Here is a 12,760-nt window from a genome sequence, read left to right as displayed (position 1 = left end):
ATTGCCTGGCTCAAATAAACCTGAGACAGAAGAGATCCTTCTCTTCGCAGGGCTATCAAAACACGCAGATGTCCATTCTTTTCTTTGCCTCTAGTCTCTCGAAGATGCGGGGCGGAGAGCGAGGGGGGAACAAAGCCAAAGCAAGACGTGAGCACCGCTTCACGCCCAAGGGCCATCCCTTGCCCCTTCCTCCAGCCCTCAGGATTGCTCGCCCGAGCGCAGAAAGGGTTAAGGGAGCAGCCGAGGGGGGTGCTTTTTGAGGGGGGGTGGGAGGGCTGACGTCGCCGTGCTTCTGGCCGTCCGAGGAGCTTCTTGAAGGTAGTTCCCCCTTCTGAGGATGAGGGGAGCGCGCTGAGGTCTGAAATCTGAGATGCTGCTCAGAAGCACCGCTTGGTGAGGTCCCGTCCAAGCTGCCGCCCGGCGTCCGCCTTCCCTCCTCGAGCGGCCGGGCGCACCCTCTTGCCCTGGCCGGCCTGCGCGACGGCATGGCAGCCGCTGCCTGGACGCACCTGGGGCTCGCCGCCCTCCTGCAGCTCTTTTGCCTGCCCTGCCTGCCGAGAGGTACTGTAAGTAGGCGCCTGGCTGCTCTCCATGCACGCCGAAGGGCACGGAGCGCCTCTGGGATCTGGTGGAGACCGGGAGCGGCGGCGGGTACGGCTTCCTCTGGGGCGGGCGGCGGCGGAGGGCGCGTCTTCCTGGCTTTCTCGCTAGCACCGGTGGGGCAGAGGTTCCTCCAGGACGGCTTTCCAGCCATCTGGAGGAAAACGACCGGAGCGGTGTCGTCTCTTGGCTTGCCACAGCGCTGTAAACACGTCGCCCACCTACTTTTTGCATTCTTTTCCCGGCGCGCTGGATGCTTAAGAAACTGCAAAGCGGGGGGGGGGGGGGGGAGTAGGTGCGGAATGTCATTTTTAAACCTCCGATTTTCCAAGTGTAATTCCTCAGGCTTGCCCAAAGACAGATCCCCACTTCCTCCGGACTGAGTCTAAAGAAAAAAGTTGTAGGGGGAGACCAGGAAAACAAAAAACACATTTGGTTTCTGACCCATGCTTTACTCCTGCCAATGCTCTATGCCTTCAAAGGGGAAAATATTGCTAAAGTCGAATGGGCCTATTTTATAGTAGAGCTATGATTTTTTTAAAAAAGCATTAGCAGGATAAGTCAACATGTGCGTTTTTCTTCTTTGATCTAATGGCAAAGCAGTTCTCCTTCAATATAATTTTGCTGGGACTATCCCAAGGGAGCATTTTCATCTGCAGGAAAAGTTGAGCGAGCTCACAGTTGCATGCTGATTGAAGCCTGCACGTTAGGAGCTGCTTTCCCACTCCCAGAATCCTTTGCACTCCCTCACAGGACGCAGGTCAGACTGTCAGATCAACAATTCAGAACTAAGCAGCACCTGAAAACTGTGGAATCCATGATGTCCCAGGGAAATATGTGGAAATAATATAGAAATAAGGTGTTCTGTGTTATGTATAAGGGGCTCTGTGCTTATAGAAAAAAAGGCCAGCTTTTAAAATAAGACACACAGGCAAAAATCACTGGGTTATTAAAGGAGAGAATGGTAAAAATCACATGTACCAAGTAAACATGGTGGCATTCCAGAAACTGAAGCTCGCACTGTATATAAATAATTCTGTATGGGAGGTTATACAGCAGATTGATGCCCCACTTGAAAGGATTAAAGTCAGACAGGAATGGCTTTCCAGAGCAATTCTGTGCTGGTCAGTTCGCAAACTCAGCAGCTGTGTTTGAGGTAGGGTCCCATTTGTGGTAGGCACGCCAGACAGCCCAGCCCAGGTATTCTCTGAAGCATGAAACTAAATTTGTCTGCAGAAACTAAATAAGGAGCTCCCTCTTAAGGGCTTATTTACCCTGCAGTATATTACACCTCCAGCTTATGCTTCCCTGCCAAAGCAGCAGCACAACAACTGCAATTGTCCACTTGGCCAGCTATTTCAGGAATCATCAAATACCCCACCACCCTCCCAAAACCCTGCCCTGCAAGCCAGAAAAAGGGACGTTGATGAGGACTTTGGTAAAGAAAGGCAATGAGGGGATGTTGAGTAGGCAGGCAGAGAAACAGTAAAACACATGGTGGCACTTAGGACAGTTAAGTAATGGTCTAACTCAGGATTTCCATCTCCTCAGTTTGGTATAATTTTTGTTAGCAAACATGGGTCCCTCTCAAAGCAATCTGAAAGCAGTTCCCAGATGTTTTCAATGTAGACACTGCAGGTCATCTGTGGGCTACATCAGCAGCGCGTTCATGCAGCAAACATGAAGCACAGATAAGCCCTAACATTTTCCACCACAGAGAAAAAAGCACAGATTCCTGGGTAAGAGGGATCTCTCATGGACTACCACTGCATTGCATTCTCAAACAGGAATCTGCACGTATTGCACGAAAGCAGCCTTCCCTTGGCTTAGGCAGGAGATTGCCCATAGCTGCAGTTGCCAAAGAGCGGCAACTCACTCCAGAGCTCCAGCAGCCAAAGTCTTGCCATTGGAGTACCAGCTATGGAGCCAGTTGAGGAAGGATGGTGCCTCCTGGTGTGTTCAGATACCATTGCTTAACTCTTGTTGTACCCCTGTTCCACCAAACTGCTGAAATGGAGAGGCAGGGATGTAGAGAAGGACTATGCAGAAGTAGATCTCTAGATGCTTCGGACTTCAGCTCCCAGCATTCCTGACCACTGGTCATGCCGGCAGGGGCTTCTCAGAGGTGAGATCTCAAACCTCTGGGGACGTATCTTCTGCTCATTGCTGTAGAGAAATGCACTTCTTTGTGTGTGTGTGCATTTAGCACCTGTGTGTCATTGTGGGGGGGGGGTGGACATGAGGGAGTAACCAAGCACAGCAGTCCCAGTGCTGACATTTTCCTGACTTCATTTCCATCATTGTCCTTTTTTGTGTATCTACACTACAAACTTATTTAATAACCATTCCTTTTTCACCAGGGACGTGTAATTCTGGAATGGAGGCAGGGGTGGATAAAAGGAAGATCACCAGATATTTGGGGCTTCATAAGCTGAGCCAGCATGGCCAATGATCAGGGATTATGGGCTTGCACATCTGAGGTGGCTTACAACTGCCTGCTAGAAAGGAGAAACAGGAATGTCCCAACATCAGCACAGACTCCTGTCTTTTTCTCTTTTGGGGGCCCTCTCTTCAGCTCAGGCATGGGAGAGGGATGGAGACAGAAGGCAGAAGAGGATTCAGCCTAGAGGCCAGTTTCTGCATTGCACACAGACCATTTTTTGTGAGAAAGAAACGTCCCCCTTTTGTCATAGTATAGCCTTGAGGTAGGAGGTTGTGGGAGATGCTGTTTGTATTCCCCAACAAAGGAAAAGGATTCACCAGACCAAGGAAGAGATCGAGAGGAAGAAAGGAAGCCTCTTTTGAAAATCTGTGTAGAAGTTTCTCCAGAAAGTCTGGAGAAGCAGGGCCTTCTGAACAGGAAATTTCCCTAAGTGCATTTGAGCCAACTAATGCAAGTCTCTCTGACATGGTGAACGGTACACATTGCAATGCCTCACCTGCAGGATTCCTCTGAAGGCCCAGCAAAAGTACATTTCTTTGTGTTGGAAGGAAGAATAGAGCACTTGATCATTTCTCTCAACATCACCTCATCAAAAAGACATACAGCAAGAGAGAAGAGAACTTGTTCACAAATTAGTTGAGTTTCTTCTTCTACACGCACCCTGTGCTCTTGGTTCTTGTCCCATTGGAGTGCCAAAACCCAGAGAAGTTATGGAGTTCTGGGCCTGTGGCATGGGTTCTTGGTAGCCAGGTCAGGTAATGACAATGCTAGAGGAGGATGAAGGTATGCTGGCATGAGTGCAGCTCTTACAGATGCTCAGAATAGCCCTCAATAGTCCTACCTTTGTTGTTAAACTAATGTCAGCTGATGTTCTTTTTTCCATTTTGGCATCAGGAGGCATGTTTTCCAGAAAGCTGAAAATCATGCTTGGTGGCCTAGTGAAGGCATCACTGCAGCAGGTCAGGCAGAAGGCTGCTTTTGCTGGTTCTTCTTGGCTCAGTAAGTGCAGCCTGCCACAGGAAGACTCCATCAGCCTTTGGATAATGGAGGTGGGAAAGGAGAGACTCAGAGATGTGTGACTCTGGCCATCTGTTGCTGGATGGACACGGGTGGCTTTCTGAGCTGACTTGCTGGCCCTTTTCAGTCATAAGAACATGTGTGGCACAGTGGCAAGAGTGTTGAGCTACGACTGAGGAGATGAAGGCTTGGGTTTCCATGTAGCTATGAAGCTCACTTGGTGACTTTGGGAGAATCAGCATCTCTCAGCCTAACCAACGTCACCGAGTTGTTCTGAGGCTGAAATGACGTTGGTTTGGGTAAGAAGTATGCATGCTGCCACAAACTCTTTGGAAGTATGGTGTGGGAGGACATATAAATATCACTGAGAACTTTTATCCATGTAGAATAAATACACATTCGTGATGGGTGGCATTCTTAACAACTGGCATTCTGTCCTTGACTGTGTGCATTCTTTTTGATGCCTGATGACAGAATGACTGAAAATTATTGTGACACAGCAGCAAGTAACAAATGCAATCAACATGTGTAGTTGTGTAGAATTCAGCCATAGAACCCCAGAATATACATGATACTTTGTGACTTGTCCAACCTTTCAAATCCGTCTCCAAAGATCCAATCCAAGGGTAATACTTGTATTCTTATGATGGAGGGGCAATACCTTCTCTGCTAAGACTTGTCTCTGAACATCATCATCATCATCATCATCAAGTAGCATTTATATCTGAACTTTTTCCTCTTTACATAGCTCCATTTTATCTTACAACAACAGCTTTATGAGGTAGGTTGGGCTGAGAATCTGTGAATGGCCCAAAGTCACCCAGTGAGCTTTATAGGCAAGTGGGGACTGGAACCTGGGTCCCTTAGGCCACCACTTTAACCACCACGCCACATTGGCTCATACGTGGACTTCCAAAGAATAAGACATCTTTGCAAATATTTATGAAATTTTATAAATAAATAAATCCTGGGCAATCCTGGGCACTGGTGGGAATTAGGAACCTATCTAGAGCAGAGTCATGTATAGGAATGAGGAAGATGCAGATTTCTATTTTAGCAGTAGCTGCAGGCTCAATAACATGCTCTTGCAGTCCCGACCAGTTCATATAAGAAAGATTTATTAGAAGGAATCACTTCTTCTGCATGGTGATCCCACCCTTATGTACTCAGTTTGCTTGAGGATTCTTGAAATTTTTTTGAAAGATGATTCATAAGAATACATTCCAAACAAATAGTTTTTTTGCCCTGGGTTGAACATTGTCTGGGTATAGGCAAGTTCTATACAATATTCTGGCCAACCCCACCTCTCCCGGATGAATCACACTTGTGAAGGAGAGGCCAGCAGTGTGATCTTCTGCTAATTCTTCCTAGAGACAATGCCTGGACACTGATTTTTATTTTTTTAAAAAGGGAGTGATATACTGATGATTGAGGAATTACATGATTCACTTTAAATTCCACATATTGGCCATTCCCCAGACTTATGACAAACCTCTAGTGTTTGTGGACCCACAGAGAGGCAAACTGATTTGCTCCAAGGTCAAAAAGCGATGTTATATGCACAAACTGCAATAGTTTATGTCATACTTTCTCTCTGCCAAGAAAAATCTCAGTGTTCCCTGTATGGCCATAATTAAGGGGAGGACAAGTCTCCTGTGTTTTCTATTGAAATAGAGGAATATGAATATTTGTGTCTTATGGAATTTCTCACTGCTCTTACCTAACCATGAGATTTAGAGCCAAATAGGAAATAATGATAATTGTGTGACTGAAATTAACATATACTTTTTTCTTGTTATAGAAAAACAGACTCAGGAATGATGTGGGGAGTTCTGTTTTGTTTTTAAAGCTGCCTCTTTAAATGTTGTTATGGTCTCTAAGAGATCAATCCTAGGCATGCTTAGATAGGAGAAAGTCCGACAGCTCTCAGCATGCCTAGCTGAAGAATGCTGGGAGTTACAGGACCTTTTCAGCCTAACTGTGCATAGGTTTGCCCCCTAAATCCTCTGGACTGCAAGGCTGATAAAATTGCAGTGAAAAGCCCATGCTGAATCTTCCCTTTAATATGACTGAAGGCAGAATGTTCATATGGGCCAATCTAAATGGAAGGAGAGGCTTATTTACATATAGGGCCAGTGTGGTGTAAATGGTTAAAGTTTTGGGCTGGGTATAAATGTAATATGATGATGATGATGATGATGATCATCATCATCATCATCTTCAGAATTAGCTGCTCTCAGCTGCGGGGGGGTGTTTAAAGTAGAATGGAAACACAATATAGCTGGCAAGGATATAACATTTTACAGTTCAACATGATATAATCTGAACAGAAATTCTTTTGTCTTTTTTAGTCCCAGAGAAAAAAAACCTTCAAATGAAGAAATACCAATTTGCATTGTTCTACCAGATGGATGGGTAACACAGCAGTCCAGGATGCAGCCTCCTGCTTCCCTGTCATGGCTTCTACTGCAGCCATGGCTGCTTGGTGGGCTGGCAGGAAATAATAATTGTGGGAAACAAGGCATGTGCTGCCACACGCGGCTTCCCCCCAGAATTGCTGGGAATGTAGCCAGCAGGTGACTTCCAGCTGTGGCAGTGGCTATCACAAGGGAGGAATATGGGCCTCATACATGGGGAATCTCATACAACCTGCCTCCAACCTCTGGAGTTGTCTGTCCCTCTTTTACAGTGTGCTGCCTTCACCCAGACATTTTTACAGGAATCTTTCCAGATCATAGGACAGTAGCAAGAGTGGATAAATATATATTATAATATAACATACATAATATTCACACACACACACGAGAAGAGGAAGGACAGCATTTCTTCTCATCATCCCAGATTGCAGAACACAGAATAATAGGCTCAAATTTCAGGAAGCCAGATTATGGCTAGATATCGGGGGGGGGGGGGGATCCTCACTGTCAGAGCAGGACAACACTGGAACCAATGACCTAGAGAGGTTGTGGGTTCTCCCATTCTGGAGACATTCAAGGTGCAACTGGACAGCCATCTGAGAGGGATGGTTTAACTTGGAGTCCTGCACTGAGCAGGAGTTTGGACCTGATGGCCCTCTGGCCCCTTGCAGTTCTACTACTCTATGATTCTATAATCCATCTATGAAAAGTAGATGTTATGAAATTTAATCCAGTTCTCATACAGAACACTGCATTAGTCAGTCATATGGGGATTGCAAGAAAAGTTCTGAGAAAAAGTGACTGAACTCCTTTAGACTCTTTATTTATGACTTGTTTCCAAATAACTACCCCAGGTAAGAGCTGTGTTTAAATCTTAGCATGAAACACCATATATGCTAATCAGCCATTGTTTGAGAAAAGGAATCTTTGAAGAATTACTAAGCCATTACATGCCAGCAGGAGTGCAGAAGATCTTGGAAGGCCCCATTTTTAAGTATGATGGAAAGGATCATCAAGATATTTATAATAATGTACCTCTTCAGTTGGATTCCTATTGTGAACCCAGCAGCTTGTGAGCTTAGTTCCAGTGTAATTAATAACCAGGTGGTTAATGTCATAAAAATGGCAAAGCATTAAACAAATGATATAATCCCAACCTTGATTGTGACAACAAAAAAAGTCATCTGCATAAATCAGTTATTAGAGCTGGCTTCTCTTCATGAAGCTTATAACCTTTCACTTTGCTGAGGCTTCTGCTTCCAGATTCTTTGTGGAATTAAAATCAGCTTCTTTATGCATCTTCCCCCCCCCCCGCCGCCGCCCCCATTTGTTTCTTTGCTTGTTCTTTCTTTGCCTTTCTATATGTTCCATTATATAACCACCAGGTGATGCGGCAGTATAGGAGAATTGCAAAAACACATGATCTACCTCTAGTGCATTTCCCAGGTAATACCAGGCTTCCCTCAATGGAAAGAAAGGCCACAGAATGGTTGCAAACTATGTGAGAAGTCCTGGAAGATGCCAACACTATATAAAGCACCCACAAACTACCCTGAGTGTGGGGTCTTAAGTGCACAGTAAATGCCCTAAGTTTAAAAAACAAGCCCTTCCATCAGAAATACATTGAATAAAGTAAGCATAAATAGATAGGCTTGTCTCACATCTGGAGCAGAGGAGGACTGTACTATTAGTTAATTTCCTTTAGGAGCTTGCAGATAAGTCACTAAATCTCTTGTTTAATCAGAAAAAGTAGCTTCTTATCAACTAAAGAATGTTTGAATTTGTTACAGGTTTCTAGAGATGAAGTCAAAAGCAGCTTTAAGATCTATACAGGTGGCACAAGGTTCCTGACTCTCTTAAGTTGTCTTTCAGCTAGACATGGTAACAATGTACTGTGATCAAGAATAGACTGCCTGTATTTTAAAACCTGCCTGTTTCAGACCCAGGATATTAAATTCAATCAACCAGGTCTGAAGCTTTTTAAAAATAGGTAGGCTGCATAGATTTTCTTAATAATAGATAATAAAACAATAAAATGCAACAATTGCGTTTTAATGCTCCTTTTTAAAATACAGAAAGAACAATAGCTTTACTCCAAAAATCTAGAACAATCCTTTATCAAATAATAAAAGTAAACCAAGTTGCAAACACTAGTGCCTACCACTTTATATTTTATTAGTTCAGTGGAGGTGCAATCAGGACCTGGTGCCTCCTTTCCCTTTCTTAATGGAATGATTCTAATTTCCTTATCAGAATCGGGCAGCAAGCTTTTAATGTGTCATACTCCACTGGCAATAACACAGTTTAAAGTTGTGCTGAGCTGAACCTGCAGAAAAACTTCTGGTGTTGGAGCTGTTTTTGACGGATGACTTAAGCACAAAAGGAACAAACTTAGATTAAGAAAAAGGTCCAGTGCCAGAGATGACACAATGCCTTGTGCTCACAGAAGTAGCTGCCAGTTTTTTGTTCCCTTTTCTCATGTAAGCAACTTCACTAATTCAGGAAAATCCCTCCTGTTCATCCAAGATGCCTTCTGCTCACCTCTGGATAGAACTCTGCATTAAGTAGGTAGCATTCAGCTGACCCTTTTCAACCTTTTCACTCACAAATAAGTGAGTAAGGCTCTGATCTGGATCAAACTATGCACACGCAAGGGAGCTTTAAACCTGCCCTGCCTGCTTGTTTTCAAAATTCTTTCTCCCCACCTACAAAAGAAGGAAAACATGCTTTGGGGCCAGTGCACTCATTGAAATTGATATTTTGACTGGAGCAATGGAACACGATATACTGGGGTTAAGGTCCAGGACTTGATGTGGACTTTTAAGACATCATAGCTCGGAATGAAGCTATGTAAATTAAGCCGACTACATTCATTTGTGACATCATTGTATCTTAATCCCAGTGCCTGACTTGTTTCTAGTTACTAGTACTACTCAACACAATAATGTCACTATATTTACAATAGGGTCTCAGTCAGGGACCAAATAATCAAAAGATCATTGATCATAGATAGACTGTGTGTGCTATACTTTTTAACTGGACATACTAGAGTCTGACCAGGGGACTTTCTGTATGCCAAGAGTACTCTCCATCACCAAGCTATGTACCTTTGGGCATCTGGTGACAGACAAGCATTCATATGCAGGGACTGATTGTATTTACTTCTGTCTGTGAAGTCATTTTCCAATAGTGTTTCCAGTGAAAAGCAATCCTAGCTGGAGTGGTGCTTGGTACTGAAAAGATCCAAGGCAGGCAGGCAGGCATACACACACACACAAACACACACAAACACACACTTGCATGTGGTGATTTAGATATGCTTTAAAGTCTTTTTCTCTGTGTCCTTAAAAGTCCTTGTCTCCCAAGGACACCCTATAGTAAAGAGCGATGCTTTCAAGGGGGAGGAAAACCTGGCAAAAAGATTTGGGAGGGGCACAGCAAAACATCAGCTGATTCCTGGGGATCAGGAGCATTCAAGATCATCAGGGCCCCATACCTTGGTTTCAGCAAGTGTCTGTGGATGGCATGGTGGTTGTGGGAAAGGACCTCTCAGAGATCCAGGGCTCCAAATGAAAGAGTTCGGGCTTCAGCCCTGTGGGGAGGGTTCCCTAACACCACCTCGGAGTCACAGCCATTACTAATGTTAGGCATGATTTAATCATTTGCAAATGATACAAGAAGGGAGCACCTAGCAGGGCACTTTTGTGCGACTTGAATCAGTCGAATGCGAAGAGCATAACTGGATGAAATGGACTTACCTAGCTCCATTTCAATCAGGCTCCAGGCCTGGATTTGGGACAGAGATTTTTACTGGGAGAGAGACGGGAGTGCAGCCCAGACAAGACAGAAGCGCTGCTCATGGGAGGAGTGTCTGTCCACTCCAGTTGGGAGATATTCAACCTGCCCAGGATGGGGTTGCACTCCCACCAGGACCAGGTTCGTAGTTTGGGGGTGCTCCTGGACCCAGAATTATTGCTTGAATCAAAAGTGGACTCAGTGCCACAGAGCACCTTCTATCAGCTTAGGCTGATTTACCAACCACCGCCCTATCTGTAGAGTATCTGACTACAAAAGCTTTACCAACTGTGTACCCTACCAGGCTACAGCAATCCACACTCTGGTAACCTCTTCTTTAGATTACTGTAATGCACTCTATGTGGGGCTGCCTTTGAATGCATTCCAGAAGCTTCCTCTGACTCAGAATAGGGCAGTGTGGCTGTTAATGGGGACTGGCTCACAAGAACATATTATGCCAGTCTTCTCTCAGCTGCACTGGCTACCAGTTGAAGTCCAGATCTGATTCAAAGTGCTAGCTTTAACATTTAAATCCCTAAAGAGTTTTGGGTCTGAAGGAACGCCTTTTCCATGTATTCCTACCTGGGCCCTAGGATCTTCCTTTGAGGTCCTTCTTAGGGAACCTCCCCCAAAAGAAGTAAGGGGGCTGGTAACCAGGAAAAGGGCCTTCTCAGTGATGGTACCTCAACTGCTCAAGGGGCTATGCCAGCTACCATCTCTTTTTTCCTTTTTGGCTCCAGGTAAAACCCTTTTTATTTTCCAGATATTTTAATAGATAATTGTTACCGTTAATTTGGTTTTTACCATTATTGCTGTTGTGCCATGTGTCAGACTTGATTATAGTCACTGTAGGTGGTTGTTGTTGCACTGGTTTTATTGAAATATGGATATTTTATTGCTTATCTATATGCTTCTTAGTCCTCTGGACCATGGGGTGGCATAGAAGTGAAATAAAATAAAATACAAATTTCACTGATTTCACCATGACTTGGTGCCCAATTTTGTCAGGATGTGGCACTAAATAGTGCAAAACAAACAAAACCAAGCCAGGTTAAAATGGCTTTGTTACACTCTATTAAAACAGGTTTGGCTTTTGCAGAAAAAATAAAGCACAAACTCATTATATTTCTTTCTGTGGAAGCTTTCCTTTTGTTTCCTATCTCCAGGCTCCTCAAAGCAGTCCTTAGTTCTGCCTCTTGGTTGAGGGACACTCTGACAGCTTTGTCAGCTCATTAAATTTCAAGTTGCTGAATGCAGACAGCATACCAGTGAAGAAAGAGGGGATCTGCAGAATTACTCTCTTAGCTGACAGCAACAGTGTTCAATGTTTCAACCTGCTTTTCTTCTTTTTCTTTTAAAATGAGGAACTGCCAGGGTTTGCCTGCTTGCCTGCTGGAAAACGTTAGGCTGCAAACCTAGGGCCACTTACCTGAAAGCAAGCTCCATTTAATTCAGTGGAACTTACTTTTAAGGCCTACCACACCATCAAGTGTTTTCTGTAACATTTATTTTATAGTGTTCATGATGATGGTGATGGTGATGATAATAGTAATTATGGTATTAGTAGCTATAATCCCAAACAGACAAAACATTAGGAAGATAATAAACAATATAAGGGCTTCAAAATGAATATTACAGCAACAGGCTAACCCAAAGCTTGCAGCACACCATGCACACTTTTGAATTCTCCAACCTCTTGACCAGGCATGATGGTTAAACACAGACTCAGGGTTCATACACAGCAACAAGGCTTGGTAATTTCCATTGAAGGATGGTTGTCTGAACCTTATTTTGGACTTATCACATGGTATGTTTAGTTTTTGATGAACCATGGAGAGAAACAACTGTTTGTTGTATGCACTCCATGCTTCCCCATGGCTTGTTTGGTCATCTAAATCCCAAAATGTGGCTATCATAGCATGGAAAGAGCAGCGATTGCAGGAGTAACTTTAGCCATCCAGCCTCTATATGCAGGAAGAGGCTGGCAACATAGTCAGCAGTAGTGCACCCTGGGAACAAATTTCAGCCATGGAGGCTGATGGGATACATGCCTCCAGTGGGAAGATTGAGAGAGGAGGGTCCAAACCATGCATGAGTAGACACTATGTGACCATCTGACAGCATTACTTAGGTAAGAATCCATGTCATACAGGAACCACCTGGGCTGGTTTAGCATTACACGTGAACATAGCCACTGAGGAAAATGGGACAAAGTGGTGGTGGTGCTGGGGATAACAAGACTGTAACAGCAACATCTTAATTCAATCTTTATTTGATTTTTGGCAGTGTCATCCAATGTGACTGTCCATAACTCTCCAAATTGGCGGGTGGCAGCACCGCCTAGGTGAGGATTGCCCTGAGAATCTTCCCACCCTCCAATCAATTAGATTAGCTATCTAAGAGTTCTACATGAGCTCATAAGGAGAGGAGGTACCACCAGACTTCTTCCTAGAAAAGTGCTGCCTCACTCCGGCCCTCCTTAATCCCC

General features: G+C 44.4%; 1 protein-coding gene across 1 annotated transcript in view; it reads left to right on the top strand.

Moving 5' to 3' along the window:
* Positions 1-458: 458 nt before the first annotated feature.
* The window catches only part of PAMR1 (peptidase domain containing associated with muscle regeneration 1), a 61,220-nt gene continuing 48,918 nt past the window's right edge, over positions 459-12,760 (top strand). Inside the window, exon 1 of the mRNA XM_044436359.1 lies at positions 459-561. Coding sequence (XP_044292294.1) covers positions 486-561 — 76 coding nt within the window. The 5' untranslated portion in view covers positions 459-485. The remainder of the gene's footprint in view (positions 562-12,760) is intronic.

This window comes from Varanus komodoensis, unplaced genomic scaffold, assembly GCF_004798865.1.
Source record: "Varanus komodoensis strain SLA01 unplaced genomic scaffold, ASM479886v1 scaffold3, whole genome shotgun sequence".
Lineage (NCBI taxonomy): Eukaryota > Metazoa > Chordata > Lepidosauria > Squamata > Varanidae > Varanus > Varanus komodoensis.
Note: the sequence above shows the minus strand (reverse complement) of the source record. Positions and strands in the feature narration are given on the sequence as shown.